The 15,694-nt window shown below is 37.2% G+C and overlaps 1 protein-coding gene across 8 annotated transcripts in view; it reads left to right on the top strand.

The window, feature by feature from the left end:
- myo6.L (myosin VI L homeolog) overlaps positions 1–15,694 on the top strand; it is a 120,186-nt gene that overhangs the window by 29,982 nt on the left and 74,510 nt on the right. For 7 of the 8 annotated variants that reach the window (XM_041563110.1, XM_041563108.1, XM_041563112.1 and 4 more), the window contains 7 exons: positions 254–398; positions 3,861–3,930; positions 6,889–6,962; positions 8,785–8,914; positions 11,703–11,808; positions 13,743–13,798; positions 14,556–14,653. In XM_041563110.1, the coding sequence (XP_041419044.1) occupies positions 282–398; positions 3,861–3,930; positions 6,889–6,962; positions 8,785–8,914; positions 11,703–11,808; positions 13,743–13,798; positions 14,556–14,653 (651 nt within the window). In that variant the 5' untranslated portion in view covers positions 254–281. The remainder of the gene's footprint in view (positions 1–253; positions 399–3,860; positions 3,931–6,888; positions 6,963–8,784; positions 8,915–11,702; positions 11,809–13,742; positions 13,799–14,555; positions 14,654–15,694) is intronic. The other variant, XM_041563109.1, reaches the window with a different exon arrangement.

Genomic DNA, 15,694 nt, shown 5'->3' with positions numbered 1-15,694 from the left:
TTGGAAGCAAAACCAGCCTATTTAGGTTTACATGATTTTCTAGTAGAAAAGATCCAAAACGGAAAGACCATTATCCAGAAAACACCAAGTCCCAAGCATTCTGGATAACAGGTCCCATGCCTGTATTTCCTTTTAATATAACAGTGGAAACTACAGACCATCACATACTGTGCACATACCACTCCATAGGTATACATGCTGATCGAGTCTTGTTTTGATATACATAGATTTATTTTTCCTTTTTTTGTTGCAGTAGTAAAGTGAGGCCCTCCTTAAGAACAATGGACGATGGGAAGCCGGTGTGGGCGCCGCATCCAACAGATGGTTTTCAGTTGGGTAAAATTGTCGATATTGGGCCAGACTCTTTAACGATTGAACCACTTAATCAGAAGGGGAAGGTAAGTTTGTAGTTTTGCATACTGCAAAGATATGTCAGGTTCTTTATATCCGCTAATGTTGAATACTTAATAATTATTTTTCATAAATAAGGAAAAAAATTATATATTATAAAATAATTTTATGCATACTTTGATATTATACTGTATGTCAGAACTAAAGCCTAAAAATAATAATGCACTTGCATAATAAAATGCACTTACATTCAGCAGGCCTATAAATTAAAGATTCATGCACAGCTACTGTATACACTGCAGCTTCCCTTCTTCGAAACTTGCCATTGTTTTAGTGTCGCTGACAATACATGATCTCTTTTTCTCCTTTCAATGGAAAAATATACCAACTTTTTTTGACATGAGCTCATTCAGTTAGGATTATGTAGAAAAGATGCTTAAACACTCTCTGATTTTTTACACAGACATACAGTACCTTATTCTACAGATTGAAAAGAATCCTTGAAAGTCTGTTTGCAGGAACCATAAGCCCACCCTGCTTAGGCTGATAGTGTAATACAACCGCTCCCTCACCTTTTTCCATTGTAAAGTGGCTGATTCTGGCACTTGATCTGTTCAGAGTATACAGTATGTGCCCCATTCACTATGCAAAGCAAAGGGACTTCAAATCAAATTTTAGACTGTCAACCTAAAGCTGGCCATAGACGCAAAGATCCGATCGTACAAATCATAGTACGATCGGACTTTCCCATCTCCCGACCTGCCACTTACCATTCAGATCAAATAAAGTAGTAAAAGAACAGATCAGCCGATGTTATGCCCCTGACAGCAATCGTACGAAAGTTATGTCCGACCAAAGCTAATATCCCTCTGAAAATTGTACGATTGACAATACATGCAGAGATATTATCAGCAGCCGACAGAAATCTTTTAACCTGTCCGATCAACCAATCGTCGAAAAATGACGGGACTCGCCACACACGGTCCGAAAATCATTCGTACGATCGGATCTTTGCGTCTATGGCCAGCTTAAGGGATGTTAAGAAAATGGTTCCTCAGAGTTTAATGGTTTCCTTTCAGTCTGTGGAACAAGGTGTGTGTGAATAAAAAAATATTCCTGGAAGCTTAGCAATTGTTTATGTGCCTATTCAAAAAGGGTGGTCCATTTAAATGTTTTAGTTAGTTGTTAACACTAAGGGTAGGGGCACACTGGGCGATTCTGGGAGATTTAGTCACCTGGCGACTAATCGCCTTGTCTCTGCGGTGACCAATCTCCCCGAACGCCTTCCCTCACTCTTGCGCTGGCTAAAATGAAAAAAATGCCAGGCGCTAAAGCACACGCGCGAAAACAGGGAGTCCTCGGGTTACAAACAACCAACTTGCTTACAACACGGCTATTACAGTAATGTTCTCTGGTTTGTTTGGCCTTTATTAGTATTTAGCTTTAATAAACCACCCGCCCAAACCCCCTCTGGCATGCGTTGTCTAATGCAGAGCACAGAAAGGTAAAAAACATATGCACAGAAAGGTTAAAATAAATACTATTTTCAGACAAATATTTGTCTAAGTTGCATTTAATAGGTAAATGTACCTCTTCCAACTTACATACAAATTCAGCTTTAGAACAAACCTACAGACCCTATCTCATAGGTAACCTGGGGACTGTAACATTAAATTAAACTAATAAGCCTGACCTGTTATATAATATTTTATATAGTAGCTTTTGTTCCTGTCCTAAACAAATATAGAACTAAAAAACAATCGATATGAACATGTTTCTGAATTGTATTTTCAGCTAACATTCTTTAAAAAAAGTTGCCTGGGTCCTCTGTCTCTTATCAACCGTATGAAACCAAGCACATGTGCAATAAATTAAAATTGGTTTAATGCCACTGAGCACTGTTCAAGGCTATTGATAAAATCGCATTGGATGCTCCCTGGTGTACCTAGATAACTTTGCTTATAACATTTTGTGTAAAAGCTGTCTAGTTGGTTGCCCGAACTGACCCTTGATCCAGTCATTGTGTGCCTCAGCTCTACACTGTCTTTTAGCAGTTTCTATTTTCCTTAATGTTCCTTTTGTACTTGCACAAAAGAAGGCGCCGCCATTTTTTAACCATGAGTTATGTAGGTGAACAGTGTAAGGCTGGTGGTGGCTGTTTGTACTGCTGCCAATAATGCATACCGTCTCAGCCACACTTGACTGAGTAAGCAACTATATGACCCATGTAGGAGGCCTTCCTCGCCAATAGCTGGCCAGGGCTCAGCCAGATATACATTATACTCTCTTGTACTCTTTCCATTTTAATTATCTCCACATGATGCTTCTTATCTCTATATGTTTGTGTGTGCTTTATTATGTTCATTTACCTGCCCCTGCTTTTATTCAACTTTGACCTCCCACTGTATCCAATTTCCTTTTGGCTCCCTCCTGTCTAGTTTAGTGCTAAGTGTAAGGAAGGTGAGGAGCAGAAGTTAGAGATACAGGAATATGAAACCAGCCTGAGGAAGCTAAGGAATGGTAATAAGAAGCACACTCAGTGCCCTCTTCCCCCATTCTGGTTAAGTATGTTCCCACCTGTGTGTGTGGTGGGGGCACAGTTTACTCTGTTTATATAGTGCTTATGTATTGTACAATACTAACAGTGAAGTTTCAGAAAAAGTTTCAGAAAAAGTTAAGATATTCTACAACATCTAATTCTTAATTAATGTAATGTAATTTATTGCAATAGGGCACATAATCGGTCCTTTGGAGCCCATAAACCAGGGGACCCCAAAAGTTTTTTACCCACAATTCATATTCAAATATAAAAAAAGTTGCAGAGCAACACAAGCATGCAAGTTCCTGGAGGTGCCAGATATGGACTGTGATATTGATATTGGTAGCCCCTATGTGGAGTTGCAGCTTACAGATGGTTTTTATGCAACCAAAGGTTGCCTTCAAGCCAGGAATTTTAAAAAAAATCTCCTGCTTTGAGGTCACTAGGAGCAACATCCAAGGGGTCAGAGAGCAACATGTTGCTCACAAGCCACTTGTTGGGGATCTCTGTGAACTATGGGCTTGCATTGGTTTCAGTAATGGGATGCAGTCTGTGCTTTGTACCACCAGTCCAGCACAGAAGAGCCCAAGGGATCCCTCTTGTTACATACAGGGCCTTGGAGTGCCTTGCAACCCCTGACACTCCTTCCTTGCACCTCCTGAATGACATCCAAGAAGTGATGTTCCAGGGGAACCCCGCATCTTGCCCATGTGCTGCATCTTCTGTATGCAGCTCTGGTAAGTGCAAGAAACATGGATGCAGTACTCTGCTCTGCTGTGTAAAGAGTTTTCAGTGGCATTGTGGCCAAAAAATAATTATTTGGGTCTTTTAGATTTAACTTCTCATTGATTGCTGTAATGCCTCTAACATGGTAATGACCATTCTAAAAAGTTTAAATGGTCAAGAAAACATTGGAGAACTTAATTAAAGTTTACTTATATTTACAATAATATATATATATATTTTACAGACATTTTTGGCTCCAATAAACCAAGTATTTCCTGCTGAAGAGGACACCAGCAAGCATGTAGAAGACAATTGTGAGTATCCTACAGTTTAGCAGAAGCATGCCAAGGATGCATCACCTTTTCAATTATTTCATTTTAAGTTAAAATGGGTTAAATAGTCATCACTTTTTTTGTTTTAAAAGGCATGGGATTTGTAAGAATAAAATAATCACCCAGCAAGATATGCTACAACCTCGTTGCCTGAACCATTTGTGCTTCTCCAAAAGAAAGTTCAGTTCTTCAGTTGTAAAGAGGAGTTCTTTTCTGTATGAAAAAAGATCATTAACTTTCGGCCTATAATGTTCTTAATATTTTTGTTAAAGAGTAATCATTTTGCCTGTAGTTTCTTTTGAACTGCCTTACCTGGCCATCAATAGTTATAGCAGAATAGCAGAATTGGGTCTGTTAAAAGGAAAAGCTGATATCGGTGTGAAAAACTGGTCTGCATTTTCACACCGATATAGTATCAGAGTAGCGCCACACAGGCTGACGCCAGGCCAGTCAATAGAGCTACAGGGGTGAGTGCATTAAAGCAGATTGCTTTACAAAACACAGGTGGAGGAAAGAGGACAATCTGCTATGTGTACCCTACAACGTCTTGCATAATTGTTTTGACTGTTTACATATTTTAAAAATTGGGATTTATTTTACTCCTTGCAGCAATACCCACTTTATCTATTTTAGCTTGGCTGATTGCTTTAGTCCCCTATGTTTGAGTTGGTAGACCCATTAAAAATGATGTGTAGAATGTGAATTTGATGCATTTCAATTTTTTTTTCACGAATTCCAATTTTTTATTAAATAAATATTCGAGTTTGGTAAAATTTTAAATTTATTCAGATTAAAAGAAAACTCTAAAATTCACAAATTCAAACCTAATGTCTCAGCTTCATTGCACCCCCAGCTAATGGCTTAAAATTCATTGGTGTGTGCAACTTTCCCCTTTTTTTTTGCTGTTCCCATATTATATTCAGCAAATGCTGGCGTTTGTGCTCCATTTTCCTTAATTGTGCTTATTATTGAGAGAATTTTTACCAGCTATTAACTAAACATATATCCTGTTAAGCATAATTTACTAAGAAAGGGCAGAAGTAGCTGTGCACTGGAGCACACACCATTCATTCTTTGTGTATTTCTAAGTTATGGACCTTTTGTTCTGAGTCTCCAAACACTGCCTATCCACAAACAATTGAAACCGAGAACCTCATATGATCGATAATCTATTATCCTAAAGTTTAGCTGTCCCGTATTAATATGTGCCGTGGCTGCTGTTCAAGCAATTGAGTATTACAATGAACAAGTGCAGTACGTTTTTACTTGGCCATAGTTTCTCTCAACAAGTCACCACCTTGTGTATGAACACAACATACTGTAATTTGTTAACTTTTTTTGATGACTTCATTATGGAAAGAATGTCAGGGAAAAATTAAACATTGGTAGGTGTTTATAGTTTTTGGGATTTCCAGCTTTGTCACAGCTGACCAAGCAGACCAGGATACACGAGGAAGAGGAATGTGCACTTTAGTCCTCCTCAAGCTGGAACTACTGTAGATGCACTTATGTATACCAGTTAATTTACATTAGCTTCAGATTTGCCCCATAGTTCAGTTGGGGATTTCTGGGGTAATTTTAATGTTAAGATACAGGTATGGGACTTGTTATCCAGAATACTTGGGACCTGGGATTTCTGGATAACAGATCTTTCCATAATTTGGGTCTTCATACTTTAAGGTATTGTAAATATTAAATAAACCCAATAGGCTGGCTTTGCCTCCAGTAAGGATTAAAAATCGTTGGATCAAGTACAAGGTACTGTTTTATTCCAGAGAAAAAGGAAAACATTTTGAAAAATTTGGATTATTTGGATAAAATGGAGTCTATGGGAGACTGGCTTTTTAGATAATGGGTTTCTGGATAATGGATCCCATACCTGTATATTTACATTACTTAATAAAAGTATGTCCGTAAAATATTTTATTTAGCATTAGTTATGTTTTTTTTTTTTAATGTTATAGCTTGTAGCCTTTTGAGTGACCGTATAGTTATATAGGAATATCAAAATATTTCTAAATGTATTTTTTTGAATGATCCTCATCCTTATTTCGCTGGGTATATGCCACCTTTGTTTGGTTACTTTCTGTGGTTTCAGCATGAAATGAATTGTAATCCTTAGGAATTCACTATAACAAACCAGAGCAAACGTTTCAGATGTTTTTGATAGTACTTGGTTAAAAAGTAAATTACAATATAAAGTTTCCCCCACCATGTTTTAGGTGACAAAAACATGGCATAAAATCGCCCAAATTTGCCACCTGCTTCCTCTAATTGTGTCTAGTTGGAGTCCCATGATAATATCATCTGCTTGCAACCTACATGGTATAATATATACACTGCATATATATTATCATCAACATTACATCAGCAAGCATTGTAAACACATTTTTATTGAAATATACTCTTGTAAAAAATGTATAGAGCTTTAAGATATCTTTGCAATAAAAATGGTGACATTTGCATGAAATGTCAAGGTAAGTCTGGGGTATGGAAAATATACCATTTATTTTCTTATGCTACTCTTGTCATCAAAGAATAAGAAGTAAATGTCCTCAGGATATAACATTTGACAATTAAGATTTAATTTGCTTGATATAATGACAATATAATGTAAATATAAAAAATGGGTACATTAAAAAAATCTGAATTCAGAATGTTTATGACACTTGCATTTTTTTAGGGTCAGGCCACACTGGGCGTTTTGGGGAGATTTGGTTGCCTGGCGACTAATCGCCTTGTTTTTGCGGCGACCAGTCTCCCCAAACTCCTTCCCTGACTCTGCGCCGGCTAAAATGAAAAAACACCAGCGCTAATCACACGCTGCGATTCTTTTTCCGAAGTCGTGATTAGCGCCAGTGTTTTTTCATTTTAAGCCGGCAAATCATTTTCTGTAGTGGTAAAATATTTGATCATTGCTTTTTTTCTTTTTATTTATAGGTTCTCTCATGTATCTAAATGAAGCCACTCTTCTTCACAATATACAAGTGCGGTACAGTAAAGACAAAATATATGTAAGTGCTGATGTAAATATCCAATAACATCTAATTCAGTAGTCCATAACTGTAGTTGTGTTCCTAGGCACAAACTCTAATGTTGGACTTGTTGGGTGGTTGTTGATCCTATCAATCTTTAAAGGGATACTGTCATGGGGGAAAAAATTTTTTCAAAATGAATCAGTTAATAGTGCTGCTCCAGCAAAATTCTGCACTGAAATCCATTTCTCAAAAGAGCAAACAGATTTTTTATATTCAATTTTGAAATCTGACATGGGGCTAGACATATTGCCAATTTCCCAATTTGTCTTACATGATATGGCATCATGTGTTTGAATCCTAGATGTGCCATCAAACCTACATGTAATAAAGGAAGAAAAGTGGCACATAAATTTATACCCTATAGTGGTATAGCCATGAAGTGGCCAAATAGCTAATTTTTTCCAGTGACAACTACATACCCTGCTCATGCACATGCACTTGTATCATAGCTTGCCTGCTTGTGCTAACATTGTGTTGTTTGCTTGCCATTGGGGTAGATTGTTATATGGAAAGAGATTATTGCTAATGTAACACTTGGCTTCTGGTAGTGACCTTTCCTTCCTATTATTATACTAAGCATAAATGCGGGTCGTTTGACACCTACTAGCTCAAATGACAGAGTTAATCTTTTATACTACTATTGAGTTACCTAATTTTGCTTAATTAATTCTGACCAAATTACAGCAGCAATCTTGCCATCTGCCTAAACAGTGACAGCTGCAATATAGGTTTGACACCAAATGTTTCCAACGAGAAATTATGGTAATTGACACCTAGTTACCAACTTTGTAATTTCTGTGTTCTTCGGCAGACTTTTTTTCCTCTGGTGTTATTGATTGTTCTGCATCTTCTTTTTAATTGCCTTCCCCTGCACAGGTTTGTTTGCTTTCCAATGCTGCCAAGTATTGGTTTATTCCCAAACAGTGTTGGGTTGTTTAGCTAGGATAGATAATTAATTTGTAATCAGCAGTGTGAGGATAAACATAAAATTCCCTTCTGTTCTTGGTATCTAAAAGATTGCTGCTTGTTCATTGAACAAGTATTAATGTCAAGGACAAATGGGTGACCATCACCCATAGTGGCATTTTCTGCTGTAGATATACAATCATTGGACTATTTGGGTGGCTGGGGATTATGATAACACTCTACACAAATATATGCATGTGCAGCTTGTTCCTCATCTGTCATTGTATCTGCAGCACAGGCCTAGGTAGGTCCATGTGTTTCTCCAGTGACAATGGTAAAGAATGTTTCTTTGCAGTACCCTAAGCTGCTTCTTGCCTTGTTTTGAGTGAATTTAAAGGGGTTACATATTTGGTCCCTGAAGTATTCATCTAATTAACTCACCCCTATATGTAACAAAAGGCACAAAGTTTGCCCAGGTGCAGTAACCTGCCTAACCATATCTGGGCATACACAGCTAAAGGTGGCCACACACAGGGAGATCGCCAAATGATTGAATCTTTCACCGATATGCCCACATTGAGGTGGGCGATATTGGGCTGATCAGAATGGAAGCCATACAGGCAGTCAGATTGTGGGATGGCATCAACAAACAGATGTGTCTGCGATCCAGCGGGATTTTTTACCCTGGCCGACTTTCGGTCACATATCCATCGGAAAGCCTGTCGGAGGGCCACACACGGGCCAATAAGCTTCTGACAGTCTGTCAGAAGCTTCATCGGCCCATGTATGGCGGCCTTAACTGCCAGTTTTAGGTCTTAGCTAATTACTGTTGTTTGTTTCAATGCATAAATGTCAGCTAATCTGTTAACTGTTTTTCTTCTATTTTTTTTAGACCTACGTGGCCAATATCCTTATTGCAATAAATCCATACTTTGATGTTCCGAAACTATATACTTCAGAACAGATTAAGCAGTACCATGGCAAATCACTGGGAACGCTGCCGCCTCATGTTTACGCAATAGGTTTGTACCTTTTACATTATTATTGTTTATGTAGTAGAAAATAGCAGATACATATAGCAAGTGATACCCAGATACAAATATTTATAGTTGGGCTAAACTTGTGTTTATTCTTTAAATAAGAATAGTTTGTGCGTTCTCAATAATGTTCTGTGGTTAGGACATACAGTCATTAATCAGTCATTGATGACCTAAAAGTTCACGTACTGCACAAAAGATACATACAGGGGAATGTAATAAAAGTCGCAAAGAGCAAAACAATTCGCACCAATAAGACTAAAAATCCACATCTCGCAATGTAATATTGTTCCTTAAACTGTTATTGCATTGCGAATTTTAATTGCGCATTGCGAATTTTAATTGCGCACTCATAAGAAGTTCTTGAAGGTGTCGTAATCTTTTGGAGCAAACATAACGACTTTTTCAGTAAGAAGTTTTATTACATTGACTGCGCATTGGCGCAAACTATAAAATTCGCAAACGGTCTTTCACTGATGGAAGTGGTCGCTAAACAGTTTCCGGGCTCGCAAAAGCTATATTAAATTCACACAAAGCAAAATTTGTTCGCGCAAAGGCATAACTTTTCACATTGCGAATAGTTTTTCCGTTAGCGATTTTTATTACATTCCCCCGTTAGTGGCAAATGTGTGAATCAGTGTAGAACTGGGTTGTGTTATGATTGGTTGCTGATTGACCGAATAAATGACTGGATATTGCCATATAGTTTGTTTGAGTTTATTTTTCTGTTAATGTTCAGTAAAGTCTATCTAGTTTATTTATCGTCATGTGTCTCCTGGCACCTCCCAGCTTGTGCATTCTGAATGATGTGCAAGATTGGGTTATTTCAGGGGACACCCATTTTCTGAGCACCCCTTCTGTATGTTGTATTGGCCAAATGAGGCAGTGCTGCATGCAAAGTAAGACACAACTTTCTGTACACCATTATATGAAAGCAAAAAATTTGCCTCAGGTCTACAGGAGCAAATTTAAATGGGACAAAGTGTCAAAATTTAGTGCAGTTTCACCAATTTTTTCTATTTTTTTGTAGCTGAGCCTCTATGGGGCAAATTCACTAAGCGCCGAAGCGCCGAACGCTAGCGTCAATTCGCTAGCATTGGGCATTTTCGTTACTTCGCAAATTCACTAACGAATGCTGGCGTAGATTCGCTAGTGTTACTTCGCACCCTTATGCCTGGCGAATTTTCGCTACGGACGTAACTACGCAAATTCACTAACGCGCGCAGTGTACTGAACGCTACCTTTTACGCTAGACTTCCTTCGCCACCTCAGACCAGGCGAAGCGCAATAGAGTAGATAGGGATTGCTTCAAAAAAAGTCAAAGTTTTTTCTAAGTCCCAAAAAACGCTGGCGTGTTTTCTACATTATGGGTGATAGGCTGAAAAAGAGCGAAATTTTTTTTGGGGCTCCCCTCCTTCCCCCCTACATTTCCTGACTCATGGCAACTTACCTATACAGTGGGCACATGTGTAGGGCAAAATAACATTTTTATTTGATGTTTTGAAGGTTTTCTAGGCATTTGTAGTGCTGATACGTATTCCTCCATTGAAATTTGAATTTGGCGCCGTATGCAAATGAACCATCGCTAGCGCAACTTCGCTTCGCTTGGAGAATCAACGCTAGCGCAACTTCGCAAACTTACGCTACCCCTGTGCGCAACTTCGTATTTTAGTGAATTTGCGGAGCGCTGGCGGAACTACGCCTGGCGAAGTGCGGCGAAGTTGCGCCTGGCGCAACTTCGAATCTTAGTGAATTTGCCCCTATGAATCTTGATTAATATGCATGTAATGCTGCATTTTTGTATTAGTTTGGGTGATGTAATTATTTTTGCTAATCTGTGGTCAAATGAATAAGCTTCCATAGGGCCATGGCACATGCAGCTTTCTTTTTAGTTGCTATTCATTGATTTAATGGAAGTACTGATCAGCACCCACTCTTCCACAGCAGTCAAATGATCATGAAAAGCTTTGGAAAGATTGCTTGGCTTACCAATCCAATTTAGTAAAGACATTGCTTTGTCTCTCACTGTCTATGCTGTGTGGGTACGCATGGAAAATAAATGAATGTTTATCATACCGTATATTCCTTTTCCATTCTATCTCCAACGGTAATATAGCAGACAAAAATGTTATCTCTTCCAGTCCAACCCCCAGTATCCCTTGGTGATCAAGGCTGTAGCCTGAGTTTTACTTCTAAACAAAGGTTATATTTATATATTGTCCTTGAGGAAGAAAAATTTGCAGTATCTTAAAGTGGACCTGTCACCCAGACACAAACATCTGTATAATAAAAGTCCTTTTCAAATAAAACATGAAATCCAATTTCTATTTTTTATTAAAGCATTTATAGCTGTTGTAAGCTTGTTTAAAAATCTCAGCTGTCAATCAAATATTGTCTGCCCCTCCTCTATGCCTTAGGCATAGAGGCGGGCAGACAATTACTTTCATACATGCCATTCTCTTTGCCATTTAATTGTGTAGCCAGGGAGTTGGGATGGACATCAGGTCCCTCATTCTGAGATGATGCAAGGCTTGCCTTAATAACAATTTCCACAAAATGGCTCCTGCCTGCTTGCTATAATTATGAATTCCCAAACTGAAAGGAACAAGATTCAAATAATTTATATAGTGTAATAAAAGTTCATTTTGCTTGACCAATGTGATAAAATAGGATTTTGAATAATATGACATACTGTAACTTGTGGGCATTGTTTCAATGACATTGTTTAAGTTACAAACATTACAATATTAAACCATTAATTTTTTTATTCCAGCTGATAAGGCCTTTAGAGACATGAAAGTTCTAAAGATGAGTCAGTCTATTATTGTGTCTGGAGAATCAGGTGCAGGGAAGACAGAAAATACCAAGTTTGTTCTTAGGTACGTATATTAGTGAACATATACTAATAACATTGCGATGGGATATATAATGACATTAGCAAAGTTTGCTCATGCTGGTGGGTCTTTTACGTTACACAGACTGAATCATGAAAGTAGATATTTCATTTGTGACTGTGATTTACTTGACTAATGCCCATTATATAAAAGGGTGGCACTTAATAATTAAACAAAACACTCACTAAATATTTTACTTATATTGTCTTGGTTGTGATTCCCTATATATTCAAATCATGCTTATACTACATGGCCAAAAGTATCTGGACAACTGCCTGTCTTAACATCTGATTCCTAATATTACTACTGCATGTCCTTCCTTTGCTGGTAGTACAGCTTCTACTCTTCTGGGATGGCTTTTCACTAGATTTTGGAACATTGTTGGATTTGCTTCCATTCAGCCACTAGGGAATTAGTCACATTGAGCACAGATGTTGTTCTTTCAGCATTGACTTGCCGTTGGCATTCCAGATAATTGCACACAGTGGCGTAACTAGATATTACTGGGCCCCACAGCAAATTATTTTTCAGGCACCCAAAATTTTTAGCAGTTGACTTGTTTTACCAATATTTATTGAAACTGTATATGAATTAGGGCCTCGTGGGGCCCCTATACCTCCTGGGCCCCCCTGCAGGCGCAGGGTCTGCTTCCTCTATAGTTACGCCCCTGATTGCACAGGTCAGGACTCTGCACAAGACTGTTAGCTTATTCCATTCTCATCCCAGCAAACCAGTGCTGTATAGACCTTGATGTGTGCATGGGGGTATTATTGTACTGAAACTGGAAACTGTTGCCAAGTAGGAAGCACATAATTGTCAAGATCATCAATGTATGTTTTATCCTTATGGTTTGCTTGCATTCGATTCAGGTATCCTAGCCAGAACTGTGGAAAACAGACCATTATGCCTCCTCAGTCAAACTTTACGGTTGGCATTGTGTCATGTTGTGTTCTCCTGTTATCTGCCTTCATTTATGACTTCACTCCATAAGTTCAATGGCAGTGGCCACTTCGGTCCATACTTGCCTTCACATAATTGCCTTTTTACTCTGATTATCCATCATCCATAAAAACCTTGTGTTTCTTACAAAAAAGTTATTTTGCTGAGTGTCCGAACTGAAGACGTGCCATCGAGAAAATGTCTGGATGTTTTTGGATAAAAATTTGTCTGAATACTTTTAGCCATACATGTTTTGTATGTTTTGGAAAATGTAATCACTAAGGAGGAAAACATAATGTTGTAAAATTAGTCTGGGTTTGCTTAATTAGAGTGGACCATTCACCTTTCAAAAAGAGGAGCCTTACCATTCAAATTAATTCTGTATATACAATGGTTATAATAAAGCCCTTTCAATTCCATTTTCCTTTAAATCACTTGCCTTTGATATACAGGTACTGATTTAAAGGCAAGTACCACATTCCATGGAATGTTTTCTATCTAATTCACAATTAATTCTAATTAAACTATTTAAACATTAAAGAAATCTTTGCCTTCATCATTGAATCATGGTAACTTACTTAATATCAAGTACAAGGTTTTTGTTACAGAGAAAAAGAAAAGCAGTTGGGTCAATAATGAACACTTATTTGCTTTAATAGGACTCTAGGAAATGTCATTACAATATTTTGGAGCTTCCCAGGATAACTGGCATCAGATAGTACATGTTCAGCCTCTTCAGTAATTGCACTTACTCATTAACTCCCTAGTAAGCAATAGCTTATCCTACCACTTAAAATGTCTTAAGTATTCGGGACTTGGCAATAAAATACAACACAAAAAGCCATGGTTTATGCCACCAAAATAACAGCAGTTTGTAGTGTTTATTTTTGAATGAGTTTAAGCAAAAGTGGCAAAATCAAACTAACTTAAAAAGTATGAGATGATTTTGCTATTCTTACATGATCAAATTTTGCATTTAGGTATTTAACAGAGTCCTATGGATCAGGACAGGACATTGATGAAAGGATTGTTGAAGGTATGTTTGTAAACTTGATGACTTATCTCAACTACTCATGTTGTAGTTGTTAACACTGGTCTTCTATAATTCTAGACCAGTGGTTCCCAAACTATGGGCTGGTCCTCTGCTTGTTCAGTCCGAAGATGTGAGGTTTGGGGAGAATGCATATTTGCTTTGCTTTTATAACTATATATATATATATATATATATATATATATATATATATATATATATATATATATATATATATATATATATATATATATATATATATATATTTATATATATAGTTATATATATAGTTATATATATATATTTCTCCAAAGGGGCTTCTGCTGAAAAAGTCTGACAACCACTGATCTAGGTTGCCAATGTATTTACCTTTACTACATACTGGAAATTGCTATTTACTCATAACATTTTAAATATGAATTATTAGATTTCCAATTAAAATTAACATTTCTAGATCTTCTTGCACTAAGTGAATTGCTGGCCTTGGAGAGCTGGGTAAAATTGTATCAAGTTTACTGTATGTCCTGTATATTGTTGATATAGAAGTGTGAATAAGACACTACACGTAAAAATGCTGCAATTTTCATGAAATATCTTCTATCAATTATACTTTCTTACATTAGCGCATTTAAGGGCATTCATTGTCATGGCCAAAATTATGGCAATATCTTGAGTTATCTGAATAAAGTAATCTATACAAATAGAAATAAGGTTTCTATTGCAGAATAATAAGCAAACAATGAATTATTGTTTCTGTGAACAGCCAACCCCCTGCTGGAAGCATTTGGAAATGCAAAGACCGTCCGCAACAACAACAGCAGTCGTTTTGGAAAATTTGTAGAAATTCACTTCAACGAGAAGGTTTGTGTCTAAATCAAATTTATATTATTTGGAACTATAGAAGCATTACCCTTACTGTTCCACATTTCACTGACCACTGTAATCAAAAATGTAATATATTGGTTTGAGGATGGTTGTTACTTATTGGTACTAAACAATCAGCACATAAGTCCCCATTGGCAGAAATGCAACTTTTATTGAATAAGTTCATAAAAATAATACCCTAACCCAAAAAAAAACCTTTGAGTCAACTTTTAGTATGATGTAGAGCAGGGGTCCCCAACCTTTTTTACCAATGAGCCCAGAGTTGGGGAGCAACACAGGCATGCAAAAAGTTCCCAGGGATGTCAAATAAGGGCTGTGATTGGCTATTCGGTAGTCTCTATGTGGTCTGGCAGCCTACAGGAGGCTCTATTTGGCAGTACACCTGTTTTTTTATGAAACCAAAACTTGTCTCCAAGCCTGGAATTCAAAAAGAAGCACTTGATTTGAAGCTACTGGGAGCAACATCCAAGTGGTCGGTGAGCAACATGTTGCTCGCCAGCTACTGGTTGGGGATTACTGATGTAGAGAGTTGATATTCTGAGACAATTTGCAATTGGTTTTCACTTATTTTTGGTTTTTTAGTTATTTAGCTTTTTATTCAGCAGCTTTCTAGTTTGCAGTTTCAGCAATTTGGTTACTAGGGTCCAAATTACACTAGCAACCATGCATTACTTTCAGTAGAGACTGGAATTTGAATAGGAGAGGGATTGAAAAGAAAGATGAGTTAATAAAAATTAACAATAACAATACATTTGTAGCATTTGATTTTTTGATGGGGTCAGTGATGCCCATTTTAATGTTGGAAAGAGTCAAAAGAAAGCAAATAATTAATAGAATAGGCAAATAATTAAAAAACTATAAAAACATAAATAAATGCTGAAGACAAATTGAAAAGTTGCTTAGAATTAGCAATTCTATAACATACTAAAAGTTAAAGTGGACCTATCACCCAGACACAAAAATCTGTATAATAAAAGTCCTTTTCAAATTAAACATGAAATCTAATTTCTATTTTTT

This window comes from Xenopus laevis, chromosome 5L (genome assembly GCF_017654675.1).
Source record: "Xenopus laevis strain J_2021 chromosome 5L, Xenopus_laevis_v10.1, whole genome shotgun sequence".
Taxonomy (NCBI): Eukaryota; Metazoa; Chordata; class Amphibia; order Anura; family Pipidae; genus Xenopus; species Xenopus laevis.
Note: the sequence above shows the minus strand (reverse complement) of the source record. Positions and strands in the feature narration are given on the sequence as shown.